Source organism: Amblyraja radiata, chromosome 18 (assembly GCF_010909765.2).
Source record: "Amblyraja radiata isolate CabotCenter1 chromosome 18, sAmbRad1.1.pri, whole genome shotgun sequence".
Taxonomy (NCBI): Eukaryota; Metazoa; Chordata; class Chondrichthyes; order Rajiformes; family Rajidae; genus Amblyraja; species Amblyraja radiata.
In genome coordinates, this window is record NC_045973.1 from 35,504,785 (window position 1) to 35,518,391 (window position 13,607).

At 41.7% G+C, this 13,607-nt stretch overlaps 1 protein-coding gene across 9 annotated transcripts in view; it reads right to left on the minus strand.

Annotated features, from left to right (window-relative positions):
• Nucleotides 1-13,607, minus strand: part of setd5 (SET domain containing 5) — a 145,722-nt gene that overhangs the window by 39,808 nt on the left and 92,307 nt on the right. For all 9 annotated transcript variants that reach the window (XM_033037122.1, XM_033037121.1, XM_033037115.1 and 6 more), the window contains 4 exons: nucleotides 12,489-12,606; nucleotides 7,479-7,588; nucleotides 5,839-6,088; nucleotides 4,549-4,644 (listed from right to left, as the gene is read on the minus strand). In XM_033037122.1, the coding sequence (XP_032893013.1) occupies nucleotides 4,549-4,644; nucleotides 5,839-6,088; nucleotides 7,479-7,588; nucleotides 12,489-12,606 (574 nt within the window). The remainder of the gene's footprint in view (nucleotides 1-4,548; nucleotides 4,645-5,838; nucleotides 6,089-7,478; nucleotides 7,589-12,488; nucleotides 12,607-13,607) is intronic.

A 13,607-nucleotide genomic window follows, 5' to 3' on the forward strand; every position in this document is an offset into this window, starting at 1 on the left:
GCCGTCCCGTCTCCGTCCCCTCCCGGGTGTCTCGTCCCTGTCTGGGGGCGGCCAGAGGTGCCGGGCCGGGCTTGCAGCCGTCGCGGGGCGGAGGCTGAGTTACTGCAGTGCTTTGTGTGTATGGCTGGTGCTCGGCTTTCACCGGCGCCGGGGGAGTGGGGTTTGACCGCTGGTGGTCCCCGGCCTGTCGGGGAGCGGGGTTGGGCTGGTGTTGGTGCTTCTTCTCTGCACTGACTGTGGGCCTGGGGCCGCTGGTGTCGTCGGTCCGGGGCTGTTGGTTGGCCCGGTGGGAGTTGAGTTGAGGTTGGCGCTTCTTCCCCGCGTTGGTTGTGACCGACGACACCAGCGGCCTCAGGCTCACAGCCAGCGCGGAGAAGAAGCACCAACTCCAGCTCAACTCCTGCTGGGCTAATCAACAGCCCCGGACCGACGACACCACAACTCACCAAAGCATAATAAAGCAATAAAAACAACAAAATAATCTTAGCTTTTAACAAAGGAACAATAAAAATAATGTCATAGTTTGAAAACAAGTTTCTTACCTAGAAGATTCAAAGCTTGAAAAAACAGAAGAAATGAAGGTCCACTGCTTCACTGCTTTCCTGTTTATGCGTCTTCTGGTTGACAGGTTGATGAGGGAAATTTAGAGACAGAATACAGATAGTGGAAGTTATCTGAATAGGCTGTGGGCCGAGCATCAAAAATGTGTCTAGAAATGGGATTTCGTGACCCAAGTCACCAAACTACATGAAATTTTCACATATTGTGTAAAAAAAATTATATAAATCACCCCTGAAACTCAATATGAAGAAGACTTGCACATTTTTATTAAATTAGAGAAAAACCTGAAAATTTTTGGGTAATTTTTAGTCCAATCAAAGCACGTTTAACATTGATTTGTCTGCCAGTTGGCCAATCACGCGCTTTGCTTCAGGCTAGCACACAAAATGGCTAAGAGGGCTTCACAGATGCCTGTTTTACTGGTGATTCCGATTTGTTGTCCCGTGGAATAAATGCCATGGAAACTTGCAGCAGGTAATTGTATTTAGTGGGAAAAGCATTAAAAAGGCTGAAGAAAGTGCTGCGAAGTGGATTAAAGTGCAAGAAAGCCTTGAAAGCAAAGTCCCTGCTGAGGTCCTGGAACACAAAGATTTAGACAGCCAGGGACCAACTCTAACTAAAAGGTAAGATCTAAAGTCTGAATTTATGAAAATCTATCTGTATGGAGTTTAATTAATTTAATTGCACCATTTTATAATGTGAATAAATTCATTCATTCATTCATTTACTTCATTCATTCACTTACTTCATTCATTCATGAAATTGAGGGCCTAAACTATATGTATCCATAAGACAGTCAATTAAACATTGTCACTAATGCCAGCCTGTTGTAGAGTAATAAGTCTTTAACAGCTAATCTCGGAGCTGCCTGCGAAAACTTACTGGGAAAAAGTGCTCCGATCGCGGGACATAGGTACTCGCAGTAAAGTGAAGCCGCGGTCTCAATTAATAAGCAGCCGCTTCGCGAACGTGGAGCCGCGGATCATCTCCGCGGGCGGGCAGGGGAGGGGGGAAGCTGTACATAGTGCCGTCTATAGCGGTCGTTTTCAGACCCCGACAACGGGGAAAAAACGGAGGGATATCTGACCATTTCTCACTGCAATGGAAGCCTATAAATAGCGATCGATATCCCTCCGTTTTTTCCCCGTTGTCGGGGTCTGAAAACGACCGCCACAGACGGCACTATGTACAGCCTCCCCCCCCCCCCCCCGCCCGCCCGCGGAGATGATCCGCGGCTCCGCGTTCGCGAAGCGGCTGCTTATTAATTGAGACCGCGGCTTCACTTTACCGTGAGTACCTATGTCCCGCGGTCGGAGCACTTTTTCCCGCTAAGTTTTCGCAGGCAGCTCCGAGATTAGCTGTTAAAGACTTATTACTCTACAACAGGCTGGCATTAGTGACAATGTTTAATTGACTGTCTTATGGATACATATAGTTTAGGCCCTCAATTTCATGAATGAATGAAGTAAGTGAATGAAGTAAGTGAATGAATGAATGAATTTATTCACATTATAAAATGGTGCAATTAAATTAATTAAACTCCATACACCAAAGAGATATAGTCAGGGTAGCTATAGGAATCTGTGGTCTTGTGATGGATGTTGTCACTCATGTAGATAGCTATTTTTCCTCAAATATTTTCAGTATATACGGCATTTTACCTTCCTGCAAATCAGTTTAATTCTGCTAAAACTAATTTGGAATTAGTTCTTGGAAAGTTTAATAACAGCACACAATGCATAATAATTGCAATGAAATGGTATGTCAACACAAGTGAGGATTGTACAATCACAATTTCAGCACATTTTTTTTGTATTCATCAGCAGAAAGAAATGCCATCACATGCTGACACCTGTTCAGCAAGGTTCTGTTGCCAGGGTCTAGATGGGCTGAATACAATGTAGACGGATTCCAACACAAGAAGCGTTTGGATAATGTTACATACAACTGATGTAGTCTGACCATAGCAACAGCTCCCTTTATTGCAAAAAGTAGAAGGTAGGTCTGGATTAGAAAGAGCTTGCTAAACAGTCAGTACTGTGTTGGCCAGGTCCTTAAATAGCAGACTGGAGTTTGAGAGTTCAAATGCCACCAATGGCAGGATGTGAAAATATATTCAATAAACCTGAGATGCGGTCTATCACCAGAAGGAGACAAAAGCTCATGAACTGTTTCTAACATCCTTGGCACAATCCTTCATATGCAACTTCAACAACTGTATGTTAATGTTCTCAGAATAGGCTGACAAGCATCTATTTCCTTCTCAGGATAACTAGATGCGGCCGTTGCCTTTTGGAATAAGGGATAGACTTAGGAATGGAGATACCCAAATTGCATCATCAACACACTTGAGCCTTCAATTGAGGTCAACAAACCAGAAAAGATACATCACCATTGACTGATTGGTGGTAATGAGAATAATACACCATTCACATATTTGCTTAACTAAGGTCAACAAATAACCAACTGCAAAATCTATTTTAGTGGAATCATTCTTAGAAAAAAATCTATCTGATGTATTACCAGCGTTAAATTGGAGCCATTATAAACTGTTTTCACCATGTCTTCATGATCTGAAAGGGAAAGGGCTGAGGCTTCCCAGAGATAACATAAAACATGGATGTCACTATGATCCTCTCCTCCGTACCCTGTAATATACTCCCGCATATAAACATAAATATGTCCTAAAATCATCAGAATGCATTACTAAACATTAAAGTATGGAACTACCTAAATGGAAAAGATATCTAGCAATAGAAAAATTGATTTGTATTGAAATCTAAAAGTAGTGTAAACATTTGAAACATAGAAGTGGAGCTGTGTTAGTGAACTGTACTCAACAGGAGACCAAATGACACTAAAGTTGAGAAACTGATCATCATATTTATACAGGCATTGATTGGTTCCTCAATTTGTATTTGTATAAAAGATATTTTGATCAAAAGATTTGAGACAAAAGACTTGGCCAAATTCACAAGTACACTGATCTATAAATAGCCTTGAGTCTGAAGAAGGGCCTCGATCCGAAACATTTCCTATTTCCTTCACTCCACAGATGCTGCCTCACCCACTGAGTTTCTCCAGCATTTTTGTCTACCTTCAAGTTATAGTCAGCACTCTGTACTTCAAATGTATGGGCACTTAATTTGTAGAACACTGTGCAAGTTTCCTTGTCACTGAAATAGTTTTGGCCGAGTTAAAACACTCCCATCATCTACAGCAGTGCAGCCAGCAGTGACTGTTTTCAGTAATGTTAGGAGTCATTATACAGCCGGTCCACCACCGATTCACCAGCAACTCTGCAAAAATCTCCTTTAGTCCACAACAAATCATGAGAGCACAATTGAAACCCCCCCCCCCTCCCCCCCAGATGACCCCCGTAAATCTATCGCATTGGCCAGGTAAGGCGGCCGATCTCAATCTCATTGGGACTTCCACGCCGATCGGCGATTTGCCCCGTGGCCAGGGCTCTGGAACTCCAGCCCGATGAAGCCGGCGGATCGTTCCCAAAATTGACTTCCGAGGCAGAATTTGCGGGCCAGTATCTCGGCCCCACGGCGGCCTAGGAGGACCGTTCCAGTATTGTTGGTCTCCTCACGGAGGCCATAACCTCTGTTGGCCCATCAAAATGGATAATCCAGAAAGGCTCTGGAACAAAGGGTGCCGGAAAATCGGTGGTGGACCTGTATATGATTTTACAAGCTATTATTTTCCGGTCACACATTTTGTCCGATGCAAAAGCATCTTATTTTTATACTTTTCACTTTCCCAAATACAGTAAGTAGCCTGCATAGGTGATCTTTCTTTCTCCATATCAAATGACCATTATGTTTTTTGAAAACATTATTCCTTCTAAATGAACAAATTATTTTCCCTACACCTGTAGGTGCCATTGCACTGCTTGCTAGACGTATCATATGGTTGCAAGAGTTCCAGTTGCTGAGAAATTCTTCACCTCAAATTTATATTTCTCTGAATGTCCCTTACCAGTTTATTCTGTGCTAAGGCACGGAGTTGTTCATCCATTTCTGACTCTTCGTTTTCTTCTTCAACTTTTATTTGATCTCCTTCTCCAGGACCTTCCTATTTACAGAGGATTAGGTGACACAGTGAGTTGTGCTGCACTTAAAAACTGCCAGCAACACAATTGCAAAACTAATGCGATGTTTCTCAACGCTATCAGTAAAATATAAACTAATATTTTACTCCCATAATGATATTACTTATGTCACAGCCTTGCCTTGTGACATCATAAAAGAACCCAACCACTAAATTGTTAGCTTTTGCTTGAATTATTTACCCTTTTCTCCTCCTCACATTTTTAAAAAAAACAAGCAGCAACTCATAAACCTGTTAGTTTTTGAGTTGAAGTCATCTTGAGTTGAAGTTGTCACTGTTTTATAACCATTTAGTTAAACCTATACAACCGTAGTTATCTCTTTCTGCATCGTACGCACAGTATAGATATATTAATTATTGATTCGACCGATTTAATTCATAAAATCAGAAGAATTTTATTATTCATCTAGAGGAATCTTAATAAAGTTAATGTAGTGTAACTACACACATCATATTTGTCACAAAAAACTTGCTCTAAATGCTAATTATTAAGGATTTTCAAGGTGTAGCAGCAAGAAACGTCAAGTTATTACAGAAATCAGCACGATTACTTCCAATACTTACCGAGGAATAAATATCGGCATGGATACTGGGTGTAACTCCACTAACTATTACTCTCCTATACTTTAAGGTCATGGACCCTGAGCTAATAACTCAACCTTACCAAGTGGCCAGAATCTGTATTGCTGGATGATTGCATGCAAAGACGACAAATATTCTGATTCATAACAGTTTCCTTAGTTAAGGTCCAATTAGGAATGGGCAATAATGCTAGCATTGCCTATGACATGTGCATCAGGGGAAAGGGGAGAAAAAAATGGTTGTACAATCAAACTATTTTACAAAGTTAAAAAGTCTAACTTGATGATCAGCAATTGAGTCAACAGAAAATTAATCGGTGGTTTTTACATTAGACTAATTTTGCACAAATATACTTCAAAAATGTTTTGCCTTGATATACTTATCCCCTCTTTTAGTCTGTAATTATGTTGGTATCTTACTTTTCATTTTCAATTGTTACACAAAATTAGTAAAGAAAAACAAAAGTAGTTTGTCACTGTTTTAGATGCAGATGGATAAAAATGATCAAATGTACTTCACATATATCTGGACAAACTCTACTGCACCAGTTACTTTCCTTAGCATGTGTGTCCATACCTCACTGTCACTTGCTGGATTTTGTGCAGGTAACTCCTGTTGGTCTTTAGGTTCTGCCGCTTCCTCCTGTTGCTGACTGCTATTTTCATCAGAGCCCTGATTGAGCTCAGACTCCATCTCCCATTCTTTCCGCCTGGCTTTTCTCCGCCGTGTCTCTGCGCCTAATGGGGGCTCCATCGATCCCTGGTTATGTTTCTGTACAGGACAATTCTGGTTCCCCTTGTGACAGGCACAGTCAACCTTATATTTACTATTATGAAGTAAAAGAATTTAAAAAATGATTAAATGTATCTATCATTTTGAGGTGCAAATCATTAACAATTGAATATATTTAACCATTTTTTCCTGCACATATTTCACATACGTTATACTACTCCAATGAAGATGCATAAATTCTCTGTACTAATCAGGGATGTTAAGTAAGTTACAAGTTTGAGAGAGGTCACAAAAACAGGAAGACTTCACAGCCACAGAAAGGTTTGAGGAATTCCAGCAGCCAAGCAGTTACACATCTATGTAGCTGGAGTAGGTCACATGCCTCCTCTAGCCAGCTCCACCATTTGATAAGAACATGGCTGAACTTCAAAGGCACATAAATCTCTGCACTGGTCCTTGCTGGATCCTGGCTCTAGATACACACCCAACTTATACTGTTGACCTCTGGCTCGCATTCTGGGATTTAGTGTGAGCCAGATGTGGAACCATCAGAATTCCAGATAAATGGATGCTGGATTATTGGAATTCTAGTTGCAAAATTTTCTTCTACTACCTATTTAGAAATGTTGCCCTTTTGTCAGATATGCTGCTTAAAAGTACTTCCTCATTATCCTCAACAAAGGCACTAATTGCTGGATTAACTCAGCAGGTCAGGCAGCATCCCTGGAGAACATGGATAGGCGACGTTTCGGGTCGGGACCCTTCTTCAGACTGATGGACTTTAATTTGAAGAACGGTCCCGACGCAAAACGTGGCCTATCCATATTCTCCAGAGATACTGCCTGACCCGCTGAGTTACTCCAGCATTTTCTGTTTTCACTTGGAAAACCAGCATCTGCAGTTTCCTCATTATCCTCCTTCTCCAGCTGGCAAACTATTCTTCCTTGGACATGCAGGATGTGATTTGTTCCTCCCTCTGATCTTCCTTGCCTCTGACACCCGACTCCATCCCACACCCAGTCCACTACCTCTTCTGCACACAAACATCGTTTGATTTAAATATTGTCATTAACTCTATATTTGCACCGTTTATGAGCGAGTGGCGATGAGGGAATTAAATACTCATTACAGTCTCTGGGCTGCAAGTCCTTGCAATAATGTGTAGGAAAGAACTGCAGATGGTAGTTTAAATCGAAGGTAGACACAAAATCCTACAATAACTCAGCGGGACAGGCAGCATCTCTGGAGAGAAGGAATGGGTGACGTTTCGGGTCGAGACCCTTCTTCAGATCTGAAGATTCAGGTCTGAAGAAGGGTCTCGACCCGAAACGTCACCCATTTCTTCTCTCCAGAGATGCTGCCTGTCCTGATGAGTATCTCCAGCATTTTGCGTCAGTCCTTTCAATAATATTTTTTTCTATAATATTGTTTCTAATTTTTTGTTAAACATTTTAATAAACCTATATATTCCTCATCACACTTACCAGCTACTGTATTCATAGTCAAAGCCAATCGTCACCTCATTGTCCTTTGGGATGTTTGTGATGGCATATATACAAAGGTGAATCATTCCATCAGCAATCATGTGCCGTACCTGGGGGATATAGTACGTAAGCTTTTATCTTTTCAGATTCTTAAATAGGTTAAACCCATTTTAAGTATTTTACACGTCTGTTCAGATGTTTCAGCCACACTATGTGCTAACAAACTGCAATTTTTGGTTTCAGTGATCAAACATATGCGGCTGCACCATAACTGACTACATTACCTATGCATATTCTTGTTAACAACAGCAGGTAAAAGCAAAGGAACATACAAAGTACATGATTAAATTATGTTTAAACTAGGCCAGTTTCCATGCTTGAAACTAAACTAAAAGGCAGATGAGCCCAAATGAGAAATGTCACTTCTGAAGAGACTATTTATTCCAAAATCCTTATTCCACTGAAGAGGTTAATGTCTATGACTTAACATAAAAGGTTTACAAGCTGGTATGGATGTTTCCCTAATACATTAGTTGACAGCTAAAGAGGAATAAAAGTAATTCAAAACTTACAGCTTCTTAAATATCAAGAGAGATCTCACGCAACTAAACTTATTTCTCATTGGGAAAGAGTCAGAAAGGCACTCAGTCTTCTTTTTACTAAGGATAAAAATTAATGTTAGCACGGGTTGGTTTGTACACTAATGAGAGATACTTCTTCCGAGAGGAAGTGGATTTTTGGCTTTGAACCTACACGATCTTTAATACATTTCGTACTAAAAACAATGTGGATCTCCAAGGTTTAAGTTCACAGAACAGTGGGCATGAAATGTAGCATAGGTTTCAGATAAGAATGTAAGAATCAAATAAGGTGAAAGCCATGTCACTGCTCAATCTACCTGTTTTTCAAGAAGATTTTGATTAATCCTGTTTATTTGTTACTGAATCCCACATTAGTAGATTGCATTAGTGTCTAAATGTCTATCAAACACTTGCATATACTCAACAACTAAACATAACAACTCTCTGGGGTAGAGAATGCCAAGCCTCACAACACACTGAGTAAAGAAAGCCCTAATTTCAGATCTCTCAATTCAAACTTTGAATCCAGTAACTAGGTTATGACACCTCGCTGCATGAAACAGTTTCTGAGCATCTAGCACACTGCTGGAAGAACTCGGGGGGGGGGGGGGGGGGGGGGGGGGGGGTCAGGCAGCATCTGTGGAGGAAAATGGACCAAGTCCATATTACAGGCCACATCCCGAAACGTTGACTGTCCATTTTCCTCAATCTGCTGCTTGAGTTCCTCCAGTAATTTGTTTTTTGCTCCAAGCTCCAGCACCTGTAGTCTCTCTTGTCTCTCAGCTTCCATCCTGCCAACCTTTCTCAAATCCCACTGTGTCGGAACACGGTCATCTCACGTTCTTCTAAATTACACCTTGCATAGGTCGAACTTATTCAACAACTCAACTAGCTCATGTCAAGACACAATCCAGTGATTCCAACAATTAACACTTCCAAGCCAAACATTATTATATAAACATGAAGACCAAAATTGCACACAAAACTTTTGTTGTCAGCAAACTTCTTTATAACTACAGCGAGTCTTTCTATACATTTGTTCCTGGAATTAAGGCAAACAAACCAATTTAACATCCTAATTTCTTGATATTCCTACACGTTTACTTGTATTTCGTGAACCAACGGACTAAGAGCCTTCTACACATACACGTTTACCGCCCACCAGCTATAACTAAAATATTGAAACTCATATTTGAAGCAAATTGAAGCTCATATTTCCTAGAATTATGCTCCATCTTCTTCCCCACATACGTAACTTCAGTACATCCAGGAGTCCAAATGAGGAGTTGAAATCAGAATTCTTTACATGATGGATTTTAGTGTGGAGACTCCAGAAAACTGCAGAGAAGCATTGATATGAACCCAACACGTGGTGCCTTGCCATGAATCAACTTTTGGAAGACAGGGTAATTGTTTGGCCTGCCGCATGGTAAAAAAACAATCATAGGTGCTGCATTCCATTTCCTGTGAACACTTAAGATTGGAGCAAGTCAGTCGGCCGGCCAGCTGGCTGTCTGGCAAGGTAGGGGAGGAAACTTGTCCTAAGGCAGGCCAAATTTTAAACCTTGAGTCTGTGACGTTTAAAAGACTAATTGAATTAAATCTCTTGAAAGGCATAGTTTTACTTATTTACATTACATTTCTGAGGCTGCAGTTGGAAAACAGAACTGGTTGTGCCGAAGTGTCAAAAATAATTAAACTCTTCAGGAAGACTAAAATCAAGACAAAGTTTATACACATACTTATGGATCTCTGAGCAATTAAATTGGTGTTGCTTAAGGACTGCTTAAGCAAAGAAATAAAATGAAACAGGTGGAAGAGGATATTTTTTTAGCTGCAAGGCATTGCCATATTGATGGTGGATGAGGGGTACTGATTGTGGATGATCAGTCATGATCACATTGAATGGCGGTGCTGGCTCGAAGGGCCGAATGGCCTACTCCTGCACCTATTGTCTATTGTCTACCATATTTTCTCATTTTTGAACTAGAGAATACAATACTTAGCTCAGAATGGAAATGCATTCCACAACACAAAAAAAAATCTATTTAAGTGTGCCAATTTTATGTAACTATCAAAGTTGTCTATTTATAGTACTTAGCCTCTATAATTGATCATGTGAACATGCAAACACTATAAAACACTGCAAATAAGGAGCTGTTACTAATAACCTTGCGCATGGATTTTCAACAGTGGAAATCAGTGGACTGATCCTGTAGAGTTCATTTACAATTGTGATCTTCGACAAAGACCTTAGGCTGCAAACTGGCAGCGTTTTATATGCATTCTCAGAACAGAGACCCAATTAATTTCTGTCTACTAACACTTTTCTCCGCCTTGCGGAACTTGTCCTCACCCTCAACAACTTATCTTTTGACTCCTCTCACTTTCTTCAAGCTAAAGTGCAGCAATGGGCACTCTCATGGGGCCCAGCTATGACTGCCTTTTTGTTGGTTACGTCGAAATGTCCTTGTCCAAACGTATACTGGCACCATCCCCCAACTCTCAACACCCATGCAGAAGTAATTGATTTAATTAACTTTACCACTTACTTCCATCCTGCCGGCAATATCACTTGGACTATCTCTGACACCTCTCTCCCCTTTCTTGATCTCTCTGTCTCCATCAGAAGAGACAGACTAATGAATGACATCTACTACCAACTCCCACAATTACCTGAACTACACCTCCTCCCATTCTGCCTCTTACAAAGATACTATTCCCTACTCTCAATTTTTCCATCACTTCAGCTCTCAAGATGAGGCTTTCATTCTAGGACATCCAAAGTCGTCTTTCTTTAGTAAACATGGCTTCCCCTTGCTTTGTAGATGAATCTCTCACCTGTGTTTTATCTGTGTCCCATAGTTCTGCTCTTGTTCCCCGTCCTCCTAGACGGAACAAGGATAGAGTTCCCCTGATATATACCTTTTACCTCACCAGCCTCTGCATCCAACACATCATCCTCTAACATTTCTGTCACCTCCAATGTGATCCCACCATCAGCCATATCTTCCTGTCACACCCCTCCCCACCTTCCACAGAGACCGCTCCCTCTACAACTCCTTGGTTCACTCATCCCTTCCCACCCAAACTACCATCTCCCCAGCTACATTCCACTGCAACTTCAGGAGATGTAACACTTGTCCCTATACCTCCTCCCTCATCTCCATCCAGGGACCATAGCAATCCTTACAGATGAGACAGACATTCACAAGCGCCTCCTTTAACCTCATTTATTGCATATGAAGTTCCTGTTGTGGCCTCCTGTACATTAGTGAGACCAAGCGCAGACTTAGTGACAGTTTCACTGAACGCATGCCAACGGCCCGCCAAGGTCTACGGGATCTCCCGGTTGCTAACAATGTTAACTGCTCCTCCAATTCCCATACTGACCTTTCTTTCCTGGGCCTCCTCCATTGCCAGAGTGAGGCCACAGGCAAACTGGAGGACATGCACCTCATATTCTGCTTGGGTAGCTTACACCCCAACAGTATGAACATTGAAATCTCCCATTTTAGGTAACAACAAAAAACAACATTCCTCCCACCCCCCTAACCCCACCTGGACACACACCCATTTCCCCCCTCCCCTTCCACTCCTATTCATATTTTGCAACTCTTCAAACCTTTCGTCTCACACTTTCTGTCTTTTCATCTCTGGCCTTTGCCCAACCATCTGTCTATCATAACACCCCCTTACCTGTATCCACATTACTTGCCAGGCTTTGTCCTGCCCCTCCTTTCTTGCAGCTTTCTTACAATCAGTCTGAAGAAGGGTCCGACCTGAAAACATCACCTATCCATGTTCTCCAGAGATGCCACCTGACCTGTTGAGTTACTCCAGCACTTTGTGTCTAATTTTTGGAAAACCAGCATCTGCAGTTCCTTGTTTCTTGTCAATTCATCCTGTTCCCTTATCAAAAAGTTGCTGCTACCTGTCTCTGAACTTGATAAATAAGACGGTAGACAAAAATGCTGGAGAAACTCAGCGGGTGAGGCAGCATCTATGGAGCGAAGGAAATAGGCAATGTTTCGGGCCGAAACCCTAAGACGCGAGGTAGTCCTCCTGCTTACTCATTGTAAACAGAACCTACATTCATTAACTGTTAAAATTATTACTTGCGAATAATTTTAATTTTGCCACAGAATGGTTGTGTCGTGCATAATTTAATTATGTAAACTCATCATAAATACTAATTGACTGAATCACTGTTTGGGTCAAACCCTGACATTAATACAAGATTTATGTGAAGTAGCAGCAATAGATCTTATGCATTGTAAATTTAATACAATGCGTGAATAGAAGTGCGATCCATATATTATGGATAATGGCCAAGGATAATTTTTAACTACACCAAAATGATTTTTTGTCAATCATACAAGTATAAAGTTAAAGTAAATAAATGTACACATAAATAGAAAAGACTAACCTCTGCATTGGGGGCACACGACCTTCTAATGAACCGAGCGTCATTCCCGAACGTCCGGGCATCAACACACATCTCCACCTCATTGAATTTTGAGTAGAAGAGCACAAAGGGATAGGGTCTGTAAACCAAAGTGACAAATGCAATCCCCTTAATTCTCTCAATAAGAGCTCTACTTATCTAAGAGACTGTTTTTTATATGCAAGACCACATAATGAATATCGATAGTATATTCAATCAGAGGGGGAGGGAATAGTTAAAACATCCAAATCTGATCCAGCATCCAATATCACATATGGCCTGGTTATTGATCCGAACAGGTGGCACAGTGGTGGTTGTCTTACAGCGCCAGAGACCTGGGTTCGATCTCGACTATAGGTGCAGTCTGTACAGAGTTTGTTCGTTCTCTCCATGACCGCATGGGTTTTCCTCGGGTGCTCCGGTTTCCTCCCACAGTCCAAGATGTACAGGTTTGTCCCCAGTGTGTAGGATAGTGCTAGTGTACAGGGATCGCTGGTCGGCACAGACATGGTGGGCCGAAGGGCCTGTTCTCTCAAATCTCTATCATGCTTTAACAGTGCCCTTACCATGTATCTACACTGTAAATGGATCGATTGTAATCATGTATTGTCTTTCTGCTGACTGGATAGGTGCAACAAAAGCTTTTCACTGTACCGAGGTACATGTGACAATAAATTAAACTGAAACTGATACTAAACCAAACTATGTAAGATGTAGTGTTTAAGAAAGAACTGCAGATGCTGGAAAAATCAAAGGTAAAAATGTTGGAGATACTCAGCTGGTGAGGCAGCATCATTGGAGAGAAGGAATAGGCGATGTTTCGGGTCGAGACTCTTCTTCAGACTGATGTCGGGGGGGCGGGGGCGGGAAAGAGAAATGAAGAGGCAGAGAAAGTTGGCTTGTGGGAGAGCTGGAAAGGGGAGGGGAAGGAGGGAGAAAGCAAGGACTATCTGAAATTGGAGACTACAAACCCACTGACTCTCATGGCTATCTGGACTACACTTCTTCCCACCCTGCTTCCTGTAAGGGCTCTATCCCCTACTCCCAATTCCTCCGTCCACGCTGCATCTGCACCCAGAATGAGGTGTTCCAGACCAGGGC